Raw genomic sequence first — 13,594 nt, forward strand, 5'->3', positions numbered from 1 at the left:
TGAAGTCACCCGGGAAACAGTGCCGAACGTTCCACCCCACAGTCTTGGCCTCTAGGAGGCAGGGACGGGAGGCCCGGGCATCCCAGAGGACTCTGCCCACAGTGTAGATGAGGACGCGCTGGCTCATGTCCCGCAGGGATGTAGAGGGCAGCCTCAGGGGCACTGGGCGCTCCCGGCACCATGGATGACGCTGCCGTCCTCAAGCGACGAGGCTACATCATGGGGATCAATTTGGGAGAGGGCTCCTACGCCAAGGTCAAGTCCGCCTACTCCGAGCGCCTCAAGTTCAACGTGGCGGTCAAAATCATCGACCGCAAGAGAGCCCCCACCGACTTCCTGGAGAAGTTCCTGCCCCGGGAGATCGAGATCCTGGCCATGCTCAACCATCGCTCCATCATCAAGACCTACGAGATCTTCGAGACGTCCGACGGCAAGGTCTACATCGTCATGGAGCTCGGCGTGCAGGGTGACCTCCTCGAGTTCATCAAGACCCGGGGGGCCCTGCAGGAAGACGACGCGCGCAAGAAGTTCCACCAGCTGTCCTCGGCCGTCAAGTACTGCCACGACCTGGACGTCGTCCACCGCGACCTCAAGTGCGAGAACCTCCTCCTCGACAAGGACTTCAACATCAAGCTGTCCGACTTCGGCTTCTCCAAGCGCTGCCTGCGGGACGACAGTGGCCGGCTGACGCTGAGCAAGACCTTCTGCGGGTCGGCGGCGTACGCGGCCCCCGAGGTGCTACAGGGCATCCCCTACCAGCCCAAGGTGTACGACATCTGGAGCCTGGGCGTGATCCTCTACATCATGGTCTGCGGCTCCATGCCCTACGACGACTCCAACATCAAGAAGATGCTGCGCGTCCAGAAGGAGCACCGCGTCAACTTCCCGCGCTCCAAGCACCTGACAGGCGAGTGCAAGGACCTCATCTACCGCATGCTGCAGCCGGACGTCACCCGGCGCCTGCACATCGACGAGGTCCTCAGCCACTGCTGGGTGCAGCCCAAGGCCCGGGGCCTGTCCTCCGCAGCCGTCAACAAGGAGGGCGAGGGCTCCCGGGCCGCCGAGCCCCCGTGGACCCCCGAACCCAGCTCCGACAAGAAGTCCGCCACCAAGCTGGAGCCCCGGGAAGAGGCGCGGCCCGAGCCCCAGACTGAGCCCAGCCCCGAGGAGGAGACTGCGACGGTGCAGGTGTCCCGGCAGTCGGAGGCTGTGGGTCTGCCCAGCGAGCAGCCCAGCAAGACCGAGGAGGGGGCGCCCCCGCAGCCTTCAGAGACACATGCCTAGCCCACCTGTTGCGGCCCGGGCGGCCGGCAGGGAATGAGGCCGAGCTCAGGGCCCCGAGCCCGAGCTCCAGAGAGGCCGCGGGACCAGCCGAGAAGGAAGAGGGTCCCAGACGTGCCGCTATTTTCGTCAGTTTCTTCCCCTCCCTTTGAACTTGGTAACTCACGTGGCTGAAGCAGCAATAAATCACTATATTATTGCAGCCCCCGAGGTCGCTGTGTGCGCCCTGCTGGCTTCGGTCACCCGGGGAGAGGACCCTGCACCCCCGTGGCCCCCTCCGTGGGCCACACCGCACTTCACCTCCCGCCGGGGAAAGAGTCCCATGTGTCCAGTGCTGACGATGGACTCAGGCCCTGGACCGGGGGGAGCTGAGTGAGGAAGACACTGCTTCAAGCGCAGGGCCCACAAGTGCCGAGCTGGGCAGGGAGGCGGCGCGGCGGCTGCAGGCCGGGAGGTCGGGGCGGGCGTTCAGGGCCCTCAACCGCCCCCGAGGCTGCCTGCCTGTGGGGGCCTCCCTCGGGGCCCCTCCCCTCCTCCTGGCCTGGCTCCAGGGTCTGCCCCGCACCCAGCCAGCACCCCGCTCCCCGCAGCGCCCGGAGCATCCCCGCCTGGCCCACCCCGAGGCCTGCGTGTCCCCCAGTCACTGAGCAGGGCCTCCTGCTCCTCTCTGGTCCCAGCTAGCTGTCCCGGGGCGACGCTCCCGCCAGCGTGGGTGAGCGGGTGCTGGCGAGCAGTTGTAGCAGGCCTCCTCTCACGAGTGGCCGGGGTGTCCACGGGGGGAGCAGGCCTGCAGGGGCACCGCTGGCCACGGGAGGCCCCACCCACCGAGCGGCCCTCACCTGGCTGCGCGCGGCCGCCACTTCCTCTTCCGATCTGCCTGTGCCCGGACACGCGTGCGCCTGCGGGTCTGACATGCCAAGGGAATGGGGCCTGCAGACACGGCCCCTCCTCCTGCCCCTGCCGGCGTCCGGAAGGGCCCTGCCCCCACCCAGCCCCTTCACAGCCACAGCCACGCACCCCTGGGCATCACAGCGTGGCCGCCACCTGGGCCCCATCCCCGTGTTCCCGTCACCTCCCACGGTAGCCGAGGCCCCCCCTCCTGCACCCAGTCCGGCTCTGCTGCCTGCAGCAAGGATCTCCACGCCTGGCCCCTGAAGTCCTCCTGGGTCTGGCCTCCTCCTGGCTGCCCGGCCACTCGCCGTGGACCCCAGCCCTGCTGGCGGACCGGTCCCTGAGCCCCTGCCCACCTCTCCAGGCTCCACTGAGGGGCCGCAGCCTCCACACACGAAGCCTCTGGCGGCCATTGCCCGGGCAGGCGGGCGAGGGCCCAAGATGGAGCAGTCCTGGTGGTGGGGTCACAAGCCTGTACCGTGGGGCAGCGGGATTCCAGGGTGCGCAGGGCCAGCGGGGATGCATACGCCCCAGGAGGCTTGCAAACTCCTCCTCGGGTCAGCAGTGATCATGGGGGCCTGGGGGCAAGGCTGCGGGGAGGGGCCTCGGGAAGGAGCAAAAGCTGTGTGTTTCCCAGGCGGGGGCACCGGTCAGAGGGGGCGGGTGGCCACCTGAACCCACCCAGCGCGGAGCAGGCCCCACTGTGAGGCCTTCCCGAGGTGGCCTGAGGCACCGGTCGATCCTTTGAGCTGCCCCACTGCCCCAGACAGGCTCAGCCCCCACAGCGATCCCCGGGACCCTCGGTGGGGCCTCTGGGCCAGCTGTGCGCCTCCCGCCCCGCACGCTCTCACCACCTGGCCCTGCAGACCCTCAGTGGCACCTCTGTCCCCATCCTCCACGGGGCCTGACCTCAGCCCTCAGCCTCCCCGAGTCCACAGCTGTGTGTGCCCGCCACGGCCCAGCCACAGGGCACTCACACCCTGGGTGATGCTGAGCCACCTTGGGCCCTGGGAAGGCAGGGCCCACTCCGGTCACCCGGGGCCTGAGGCCAACCCTCAAAGCTCCAAGGGCAGTGTCCCAGAGCCTGCGGTCTGGCACTCACAGGCCTGCAGCCAGGAGCACCCTGAAGCCCGTCCAGTCTGACCCTGCCCCGGGGGCTCCGGCAGTCCAGCACGCACATTCTGGGCAGGGCCCCTGCGGCTCGCCTGAGTCTGCAGGCCTGATGTCCCTGGAGAACCAGAGGCCACAGCGTCCTGGGCGAGGGAGGGCGTGGGGAGCAGGAACCGCAGCAAAGGGCAACCCCAACAGAGTCCTGGGGGCAAGGGAGACAGGCGGGGAGGGCGCCTGGCCTGGGAGGCCTCGAGGCTGGCCCCTCTATAGTTCCACTGGTTCCTACCGAAGCCCCCAGGAGACTGCAGGCGTCAGGCAGGTCCCCGCCGCTGGCCTTGGGGCCCGGCTGCCCTGCCCGGGGCCTTCCGCATGGACCTCCTGCAGGGAGCTCTGTGCGCCCCTGGAGTGTGCGCGTGCTCCCCTCCCAGCAGCTGGCGAGCCCCACTGAACCCTGGCACGGGGCTTCTGGGTCACTGCCACCCACCCAGACACAGGACGCCCCCTCCTCCGAGCACCTGTCCTGGTGACAGGCCGCGAGGGCGAGTGAACACCGGACTTGCGCCTACAGGGGCCTTGGCGCCCGGCAAGAACAGAGCAGGCGCAGAGACGGTCTAAGGCGCGAAGGTGGCGCGCCTGCCCAGGTGCTCACAAAGGCCCAGGTGGCGTAATTCAGGACGCCCTCCCCGGCCCCCAGCCCCCGCCTCGGGCCCTGCCCACTGTGTGCACGCCCCACCGGCCTGCCCCCGCCAGCCGCCTGTTGCCCGGTCACAGGCTCTGGCCGCCCCTGGCTATGTGCTCTCGCAGGACCTGTCTTAAAACGGGGCTCGGATCCTGGCGGCTCCTGCAGCCCCCACCCCCCGACCCTCTCCTCCACATCCCCTGACCCCAACGCCGGGACCCATCCATTCTCACAACGTCCACCTCCCCCAGGCCCTTCCCTGCCTGCATCTCAAACTCTTCTTGCCCTCGGAACGCCAGCCCACCGGGGCTCCAGGCCACCGGGCTGGGCACTCACAGAGTCCGAGCTGCCCTCCACCCTTGACAGCGACCTTCGCCGCCCGGGATCGGGGCGGCCCCTCCCAGGCCCGGCCCAGAGGTGGTGCTCATCCCACCTCAAGGCAGTGGCGGGAAGGCAGCCCTCCCTCGAGGGACAGGATCTGCTGCAGGGGCCTGGCACACTGGCTGGACCTGGGCGGCCCCGGCCTGACTCAGCCCAGGGCGGCACGGTGAGCTCGCAGCAGTCCTGGGCGCCGGCTTCCTCTCTTCCAGCGGGCCGCGGGGCTCTGCCAGCCCAGTCAGCCTTCCGGGGCTCCGGGGCCCGTCCCCCACCCAGTTCCCAGCCTGGGCAGCCTGGCTTTGTGACTTCACAGGCTGAAGTCACGCGGGGACAATGCTGGGCGTTCCACACCTCCAGGTGCAGGCCCAGCCTGGCCAGACGGCTCCCCGCAGCGCAGTCGAGGACGATGCCCGCTGGCCCGCGTGGGGGGGGGATGTAGAGGGCGGCGGCGCGGGCCGCTCCGGGCGCCATGGACGACGCCGCGGTCCTGAGGAAGAAGGGCTACATCGTGGGCATCAACCTGGGAAAGGGCTCCTACGCCAAGGTCAAGTCCGCCTACTCCGAGCGCCTCAAGTTCAACGTGGCGGTCAAGATCATCGACCGCAGGAAGACGCCTGCCGACTTCGTGGAGAGGTTCCTGCCTCGCGAGATGGACATCCTGGCGACCGTCAACCACCGCTCCATCATCAAGACCTACGAGATCTTTGAGACGTCCGACGGCCGCATCTACATCGTCATGGAGCTCGGCGTGCAGGGCGACCTCCTCGAGTTCATCAAGTGCCGCGGGGCCCTGCACGAGGACGTGGCGCGCAGGATGTTCCGGCAGCTGTCCTCGGCCGTCAAGTACTGCCACGACCTGGACGTCGTCCACCGCGACCTCAAGTGCGAGAACCTCCTCCTCGACAAGGACTTCAACATCAAGCTGTCCGACTTCGGCTTCTCCAAGCGCTGCCTGCGGGACGGCAGTGGCCGGCTGACGCTGAGTAAGACCTTCTGCGGGTCGGCGGCGTACGCGGCCCCCGAGGTGCTGCAGGGTATCCCCTACCAGCCCAAGGTGTACGACATCTGGAGCCTGGGCGTGATCCTCTACATCATGGTCTGCGGCTCCATGCCCTACGACGACTCCGACGTCAAGAAGATGCTGCGCGTCCAGAAGGAGCACCGCGTGGACTTCCCGCGCTCCAAGCACCTGACAGGCGAGTGCAAGGACCTCATCTACCGGATCCTGCAGCCGGACGTCACCCGGCGCCTGCACATCGACGAGATCCTCAGCCACGCGTGGCTGCAGCCCCCCAAGCCCAAGGCCATGCCCTCCGCCTCCTTCAAGCGGGAGGGCGAGGGCAAGTACCGGGCTGACTGCAAGCTGGACCCCCGGCCTGAGCACCGGCCCGACCACAAACTGGGGGCCAAGACCCAGCACCGGCTGCTCGTGGTGCCCGAGACCGAGGACCGCGTGGAGGAGCGGCTGGCCGAAGCCTCCAGGGGCAAGGACCCCCACGTCTCCGGGGCCGAGGTGGGGAAGGCAAGCACCGAGCGGTGCTGAGGGCCCGGGGGGCGTGCGTGGCGCCGCGCGGCCCCGGGGGCTGAGTGGGCGGTAGGAGCCGAAGAAGCCACAGGTGCGAGAACGAGTAAAGTCCGTCAATTAAACCGCTATTTTGATTACGTTCTATTAGCTTCCTTCCACTTAGTAGCAGAGACCTTAAACCCTGACCACCAAATAAACCACAGTGAACAGCAGAGAGGTGCGCGGAGTCTTTTTCTCTGGGACTCAGCACCCACTCCCTGCGGCCAGGGGGCTCCGGGGAACCGGCCTTGTGGGCATGGAGTCCGCAGCCTCCCACCAGGCCCCGGCTGCCCTCCCACCCCGCTCGTGCCCCTCAGGCAGCCCGTCCTCAACGCCCGCCCGCCCTTTGGCCCTTTAGAACTTCTGGCGGCCCCCCTCCCGCCCCCTGCTCTGCCTCTCACTCGGGCCCCCCCAGACCTCCGACCCCACTTTCTGGGGCTCCCTCAGGCCCACGCCCACCCTTCCCTACTGGGACGAAGCATCAAAAGCAGCCCTTTCCTGACCCCATGGCCCCAGCCCCGCGCCCTTGGTGCCCAGCCAGGGCTCAGCGTGGAAGAGCGCAGACCAGCCGGACCCCAGAGAGCCCGAGGGCGGCCTGCTGGGGCCTGCCTGCTCCCAGCATGACGGGCTCCAGTCTAAGCGGACCCCATGTGACCCCATGCTGCCTCTCTGAGCATGACCTGACCCCACCTGAGGCTTAAAGAGCCTGCTGGGACCCAGCCCACTTCCTGGGGAGCTGGCCCCGGCAGAGGAGCAAGGGGGCGGGGTCAGCCCTGCCCCGGGTGGAAGTCAGGCACTCAGGAGGTGACAGCTGAGGCCACTGGGAAGGGCCTCCTGCAGGCCTGGCCCAGCCAGGGAGCCTGTGGACCTGCAGGCCTGATGGCTGAGGGCTCTGACCCCCGAGGGGAACGGAAGTAGGGGTCACAGGAAAACGAGGGGCCGACTCAGCTTAGAAGGCAGGCCCCCTGCCTCGTCGGCGCCACTGGATGCCACGCAGGAAAGCCTGGACACCCCAGCTGCAGAGGTTACCGCCCAGCGGCCCTGAGCGGGCGACGCAGGCACAAGGGTGGCCTTGGGGCAGAGAAGCAGCCCTGTCTGGCCAGAGGCTCTCTTTAGTGACAGGTAGAGCGGGCAGTGTTCTACAGAACAGGGTGTCGGCCGGGCAGGCCCAGCACCCTGGAAAGCCGGAGTCCCGTGCTGGGCGGAGAGCTGCCCTGCAGGTTCTGTGGAGCTCCGGGCCCAGCCTTAGAAGAAGTCTGAGGCCTTGCGCCGGGCAGGAAGCTGTAGCAAGTTGTCCGTGATACAGGCTGGGTCCTGGCTGAGCGGGGTGCGTGTCGCCGAGCCGGGGGCTGGTGTGCTCGTCGGGGTCTGGGGCCCGCTGGCCGGGGTTTTGAGGTGGCTGGCGCGGGCGGGGGACGGGGTGTAGCTGGCCCGCAGGGCTCGGTCCGTGTACTTGCTGGCCGTCCTGCTCACCAGGCGCTGCAGGGCTGGGGACATGGCGGGGCTCAGGCCCTTGGGGGTGAGGCTGCAGTGGGGAAGGCGTGGCAAGAGGCAGGGTCAGGCCTGCCCGGCAGCAGGCCCCTCAGTCCCTGGGAAGATGCCTGGGGGACACGCGCATGCTCTACGCTGGGATCCCGAACAGCCGCGCCCTGGGCCGTGGGGCTGCAGGAGACCCTGTCTCCAAGTGGGGAGATAACCCTGACTCCACGGGCGGATGGGAACTTACAGGGGACAAGGCGCAAAGACGTCCCCTAGAAACGCGCCAAAAGGGGGGCTAGGCATGTGTGAGGGGCACTGCAGACGCAGTGGAAAGGGCCCAGCCCAAAGCTGCAGCCACGGGCCCAGCCCCCGGTGCCGAGCGTGCGGCCACAGCGCGAGGCCCGCCCCTCACCTGGCCAGGCTCTCCGTCACCCTCCGCAGGGCCTCCTGCTTCTTGGCCCGGTTCTTGGCGGCGGCCTCATTGGCCATCTTCAGGCCCAGCCGCTCCCTGCGGCCTGGCTCCAGGATCTAGAGGATGGCAGACCAGGCTCGTCGCGGGGCGTCAGCCTCCCCAGCCCCCTGAGCAGCCCACTCCCGGGCCGGGTTCTCGTGAAGCCGGCACTACCCAACCAGGCACTGGGAGCACCGTCCAGGAAAGGGCCTGTTCAGCCTGCTTCCCCGCGGCCAGCAGCTGCGACGGCACCTGCGTTTCTTCAGGGGCGTGTCCTGGCCCGAATCCCCACCGGCCTCGGGCTCCTCTTTCGCTGGCACAGCGTGCTGGCTGCGTTAGCGCATCGCGCACCCTCCCGCATCGGCCTGCAGTTGGACCTGGACGGCTCCCGCTGCGCTGAGGGGCGCCAGGGCCCAGCACCCACACCCTCTGCTTATGTGTGCACACCCCTCTCCTGCCTCCCTGGCGTGCAGGCCCGAGGCTCAAGCTCACTGTCTCGATGCTCAGCGTTCCCGTCTCCTTTGAACCTGTCCTGCCATGCACTGAGGACTTGGCTGCTCCTGTCTCCGCACGACCGCGAGGAGAGGGCTCTGGCGCCCCCTGGCCCCGGACCTGCCTGGGACCCGGCATTGGGCTCGGTCCTGAACCCCTGGCCATGGGGGCGAGCTTTAACGCCTCAGGGCACACAGCGGTGCCCCAGGCTTTGCTTGGCTGCTGCTGCGTCCCAGGCTAAGGACCTCGCGGGCGAAGGGGACCACTGCTGTATGGGCGAGCACACGCTCCCCGGCCCCTGGCCCACGGCTCCCTGCTCCCAGAGCTGCTGCTGCGATGCCTGCCGCCACGGGGACTGTGTCTCCGCACCTCACCGGGTGCTGCCAGCCCGAGGGGACCCCGCCCTGCTCTGGTTCTTTGGGGCCTCGGAGCAGGTGAAGTGACCCTGGACCCTTCAGCCCCAACAGTGCCCCCAGGCTCCGGGGGCCTCCCCCACAAACCACGGGAGATCAGGCACCCGCCTTCCCAGAGCCACGTGGGCCCGACCAGCCACTTGCTGGCACCTTCCTGGGCCTCCCATCCCCAGAAACCACCTGCCATCCTGCTCCCCTGCCCACTTGGCCCACAGAGGGTCTCCCTTGTAAGTGTCCAGCCCCGAGCCCCCACTCTGACTGCTCCTGGGACATTGGCCAGGGCCTGGTCTGGGTCCCCCATGACCAAGTGCTCGGCCGGGCCGCCTCCCCGGACGCTGGGGATTCAGGGCTCCTCCCCGGCCGCAGGCTGCAGCACGCGGGGAAGCTCCTGGCCCGAGGCCCCCATCTCTGAACGGCCCCGTCCTGCGGGCCTGCAAGCTCACAGGGGCCACAGCGGCGCCCAACCCGACCCAAGCCTTGCCCACGGCGGTCCTCAGTGGAGGCCCAGATGCCACAAGCAACCACGGCGCCCGCCCCAGCGTAAGCCCCGTCCGCCATGCACAGCCATGGGAACGCAGCAGACCCCGTGTCCACCCGTGCGACCCCCACCGTGACCCCCACCGTGCTGACCCACCTTGAAGGCTGGCCCCGGCGTCCTGTCCACGTAGGGCGTGTCTGACCCTTCCACCCTCAAGGGCGTGTTCTCGACTTCCCCCCAGGTCATCAGCGGGGACTCGTTCACACCTGCAGGTGGCGCGCCCACAGCCGCCTCAGGCCAGGGGCCACCAAGGCGGGCCTGGCCCCCTCCTTCCCAGGGCGGGGCCCCGGGTGCGTCCGGCAGTGAGAGGGTCCACGTGGCCGGCCCAGAGCCTGGTCTGCCGGGCTGAGCCTGATGGAGGGACCTCCAGAGAAGCAGGGCTGGGTGGCTGGACCCTCAGGCTAGCACAGGGCTAGGGAGCCCCGGGTGACACCCACGGGACCCCGCCCCTAGGGAGGAGATCCAGAGTCCTCCAGGTGAAGCCTTCCACCCCGAGCCTGGCCAGACCGTGGTGCCTTCCCAGGCCTGGAAGCCAGCACACGCCCAGGAGGCCGCCCCGAGCCTCGTGACCTCCCTTAGGTACATCAGCCCCGAATGCCCACTGGCGTGAGACCCACGGCTGAGAAAGGTCACCAAGACTGACAAGGACCCCCGGCCGACACCCAGCGGGAGCACAGGTGGGCGGCCTAAGAGGCGTGCATGCCCCCAGGGTCCCTCGGCCCCGCCCTGCCCACCTGCAGGGGCCTCATGCAGCTTCCGGCACACTGAGCCTGGCTTCCACACGCGGGGCCACACCAGACGGTGCCCACCCGCTGCCCCAGCACCACTGCTCACCAAGCCAGGCTGTCCTTCGAGCTCAGGTGAGGCACAGGAAGCACCCTGCAGGGCAGCTGGCCCAGCTGGCCCCAGGCGTCTGAGGTCGGGCCCATCTGAGCGCCCAGGGCCCACAGCCCTGCTCAGTCCCGGCACTGCACGGATGGGACCCTGGGCCACGGGGTGTGGGCAGGCCCAGGAGAGGCCGCGGCCAGCTAGGTAACCCCCCACCCCAGCAGAGGGCGCGTCTCTCACCAGGGGCGGGAGAAGGCGTGGCGACGAATCCGAAGCCGCCCACTCGGGGAGACTCGTGCGGGATGAGCTCCTTGCCGTCCGGACCCACCTTGCCCTGTTTGTGCTGGAGCCGGGGGGAGGTGGGGTCAGGGCCAGGCCGTGCTGTGGGCTGAGGCGCCGACGCTGCGCAAGCCCAGGGCAAGGGAGGAGGACCCCGCTGGACTGAGAGCCTGTCGGAGCAGCTGCCAAGAGACGCGCCCCAGCCTTCCACGAGGGCCATCCCGACACATACCACCTCAGGCCCGGGGCGGGGAGTGGGGCAAGGCATCTGTGAAGACCTCCCAGACAGCACCCCCGCCCCAGCCTCCCCTCCAACCCCGATCACTGGGTGTCGCGGCCCTGAACCACTCCCGGGGTTGGAAGCTCTGTGGTCTTCCACCCCAAAAGTCTGGCTCCACGCCGCCTCCCTTTTCTCACGCCTCTGCCCCATGGGCTGGCACACACTTGACTCACCGGTCTAACTAAGTCAGGCTCTGACTTCAAACCCCCAGAGAGAGAACAGACCCAGCCTCGCCCACGCCGAGCCCTACTGAACCCAAGGACGCCTGAGCAGAGAAGTGCTGGCCCGGCCCTCACCTGCGCGTTGAGGGCGGCTGCCTGCTGCAGCTGCGACCTGCTGAGGGCCTGGCTGAAGGGATCCCTGAGGAAGCGGGTGTTCTTATGCACCACCTGCCGCGGCTTCTTGAACAGCTGCTCATCATCGGGGACGCCTGGCGGTGAGAGCAGAGCCCTTGGCGTCGGGGGAGCAGGCCCAAGGGGGGCGGGCTGGTCCCCTCAGAGTGCAGCCTGGGCGCAGCCCGGGTTGGGTGCACACCAGTGCTGACTCCGCCCACAGACCGCCCTCTCACGCCCCCCCCCTCCCCCGCCGAGAATCAGGGCCCCTGAAGGCCCAGAGCGTAGGAGCAGCAACACCCACCCCAGAGGCCGGTCCACCTCGGAGGCCCTGGCCCACGCTCACCCTCCGGGTAGTACATGAGAGAGTTCTTGGCCTTGTACTTCCAGGTCTCCACTCCGGCCTGGCTGCTCTCGACCGCCTGCTGCTCGGCCGACGGGAGGGCGAGACTGTCCTTCTGCCTCTGTGTCACGGGGGAGCGAGGGTCAGGGCGGCCCTGAGTCCCGGCCGCCCGCCCTGAGAGGGCACCACCGCCCCGCCCCAGGCACCTTCTCAAACTCCTCCTCGGCCTGGTAGAGCCACGCGTGGCGCGCCCGGCCCCTCTCCTTGGCCACCTCCATGATCTCCCGGAAGGAGGCGTTGTCCTCACTGGTGTACCGGCTCAGGAAAACGTCCAGGCTGGGCAGGGGCTCCGCCGCCGCCTCTTCCGCAGCCTCTCCTGTCCAGGGTGCCACGGCATGAATGCCACTGTGCGTCCGTTCAGTCCCGGGAACCCTCTGCCTGGCCACGGGTCTGTCTGTGAGACCCCACACCGCCAGACAACACCCCCGGGGGTGAAATCAACACCCCCAAGCCGCCCACCTCCCCATCTACCGGAGGCTGGTGAAGTGTGTGCTCTGGCTCAGGCCAGGATGGGGTGTTGGGCATTAACAGTCACCAGATCACAGTGGGTCCCCTGCGGCACAGTGAGCGGCCGGGAGACGGGGCGCAAGATTCCCAGGGCACAGACGTCAGGAGCACCCCAGGCGAGCCCGCCAGCGCTAGGGCCGCTCACTCACCGTCACCGTCCTCCAGGCCACGGCCCCGGGCCCTGGCCTTGCCGCCCACCATGCTGGGGCCTGTGTGCAGCTCAGGGGTTTCAAACGTGGCTGGCGTGACATCTGGGGGACAGAGGGGGTGGGGTCAGGGGCCTGAAGGATCGGTGCAGCAGGCAGCCACACCCGGCCCCCGGGACTCCTCTCACAGGGTGGCGGGGGCTCTCGGGAGGCCTTGCCCAGGGCGGAGCCAAACTTGATGGCAATTTGGCGCATCCGCTCCAGGTCTCCATTCTCCTCGGCCTCCAGATACTCCTTCTGTGCCTGCAGCTTCTCCACGTCGGGAAAGAAGTCCCTCTGGATGACCGTCTGGAGGCCCTGAAGGACAGGTCAGAACACAAGTCAGAGGCTCCATCTGCCGTCCCCGGCTGCTTACCCCACAGGGTGCGTGCTGAGACCGCAACCTCGATCCACCCCAAGATCCCCAGAGCTTGGGAACACTTCCCTTTTTCCTTTTTTTTGGCCACGCTGTGCGCTTGTGCGATATGGGATCTTAGTTCCCGATCAAGAGTTGAACCCGGACCTTCAAAGCCTTCTGTCTCTCTGTTTCATCCTCCTCTGTCGCCTTCACCTGCACATCAGCTGAACCTACCTGGCTGTTGCCACCTTCACCCCGCCCACGGCCTCCGATTTCCAATCTGAGCCTTTCACCCCACCACCAGTATGGGTGGAGATTCCCAGCTCCAGACCTCCCTCCAGCCGGACTCGCCCCTGAGCTGCGCGTCTGCGCGCCCAGCTGTCCACTAAGACCACCTGCCTGCCCAGCCCACTGGCCTCCCAAACCTGACTGACCTCCTCGCACCTCCTGCGTGGCTGCGGTGGGGCGCTGGCAGGAGGCGCACCCGCTCATCGATGCTGCCACCGTGGCAGCCGGCTTGCGGGGCCCCCGGCCCTAGCTCCCACCACCACCGCTGCCCAAGAAGGCCTCTCCGCCGCTGTCCAGACCCTTGCTGACCCCCTGACAAAGGCTTGTCTCTCCGGCTCCTCACCGCGTGCACACACCCACCCCTGCGGCCCCCCGACAGCGCGGACAGCTCGCCCGACACTCCGCCAGCTCGGCCCCCGCGTGTCCACAGGCCGGGGGCGAGGACTCAGGCTGCCCCACCGCCTCGGGGGGGAGCGCGGAGCGTCGGGACCCGGCGGGGAGCGCGGGGCGGGGAGCGCGGGGCCCGGAAGTCGCGGGCGTCCGCGCCGAACGCTACCTCAATGTACTCCTCTTCGTCCAGGACCCGCTGCCGGCCCGTCGCAGCCCCAGCCTCGCTGGCTGCGCGCTTCCTCCGGGGCCCGGACGCCGCGGGAAGCAGCTGGGAGCGGGCCGGCGGGCCCGGCGACGCCATCGCCATCCCAGCAACGCCCGGGCGGCGCAGGCGCGGCGGGGCGGGGGCGGGGCGCGCGAGGTGCGCAGGCGCCTGATCGAGCCGCCCAATGGGAGAGCCGCGCTCGCCGACGTACTGACGTCACAGCGAGCCCTGCGCCTCATGGGAGCTGTGGTCTTCGTCTCGCC

General features: G+C 68.7%; 3 protein-coding genes across 3 annotated transcripts; 2 read left to right on the forward strand and 1 right to left on the reverse strand.

Annotated features, from left to right (window-relative positions):
* The first annotated feature begins 17 nt into the window (after window positions 1-17).
* Window positions 18-1,478, forward strand: TSSK1B (testis specific serine kinase 1B). Its single transcript, XM_013962290.2, has one exon. The coding sequence runs from the start codon at window positions 181-183 to the stop codon at window positions 1,282-1,284; it is 1,104 nt and encodes a 367-aa protein (XP_013817744.2). The 5' UTR covers window positions 18-180; the 3' UTR covers window positions 1,285-1,478.
* Window positions 1,479-4,070: 2,592 nt separating this feature from the next.
* Window positions 4,071-6,001, forward strand: TSSK2 (testis specific serine kinase 2). The gene has a single exon (XM_005702078.3). The coding sequence runs from the start codon at window positions 4,809-4,811 to the stop codon at window positions 5,880-5,882; it is 1,074 nt and encodes a 357-aa protein (XP_005702135.3). The 5' UTR covers window positions 4,071-4,808; the 3' UTR covers window positions 5,883-6,001.
* On the reverse strand, window positions 5,982-13,462 carry DGCR14 (DiGeorge syndrome critical region gene 14). The gene is made up of 10 exons (XM_018044827.1): window positions 13,293-13,462; window positions 12,240-12,408; window positions 12,055-12,156; window positions 11,545-11,714; window positions 11,342-11,459; window positions 10,960-11,093; window positions 10,345-10,447; window positions 9,373-9,482; window positions 7,795-7,910; window positions 5,982-7,428 (listed from the first exon to the last, which is right to left on the reverse strand). The coding sequence occupies exons 1-10, from the start codon at window positions 13,431-13,433 to the stop codon at window positions 7,149-7,151; spliced, it is 1,443 nt and encodes a 480-aa protein (XP_017900316.1). The 5' UTR covers window positions 13,434-13,462; the 3' UTR covers window positions 5,982-7,148.
* Window positions 13,463-13,594: the final 132 nt, after the last annotated feature.

This window comes from Capra hircus, unplaced genomic scaffold (assembly GCF_001704415.2).
Source record: "Capra hircus breed San Clemente unplaced genomic scaffold, ASM170441v1, whole genome shotgun sequence".
Lineage (NCBI taxonomy): Eukaryota > Metazoa > Chordata > Mammalia > Artiodactyla > Bovidae > Capra > Capra hircus.

Excerpts from the sequence above, each read along its gene's own strand:
- TSSK1B (XM_013962290.2), top strand. The coding sequence starts at position 181 with ATGGATGACGCTGCCGTCCTCAAGCGACGAGGCTACATCATGGGGATC.
- TSSK2 (XM_005702078.3), top strand. The coding sequence starts at position 4,809 with ATGGACGACGCCGCGGTCCTGAGGAAGAAGGGCTACATCGTGGGCATC.
- DGCR14 (XM_018044827.1), bottom strand. The coding sequence starts at position 13,433 with ATGGCGATGGCGTCGCCGGGCCCGCCGGCCCGCTCCCAGCTGCTTCCC. Across the intron at positions 12,409-13,292 it reads ACGAAGAGGAGTACATTGAG|GGCCTCCAGACGGTCATCCA; the intron begins GTAGCGTTCGGC and ends CCTGTCCTTCAG. Across the intron at positions 11,460-11,544 it reads CCGAGGAGGAGTTTGAGAAG|AGGCAGAAGGACAGTCTCGC; the intron begins GTGCCTGGGGCG and ends CCCGTGACACAG.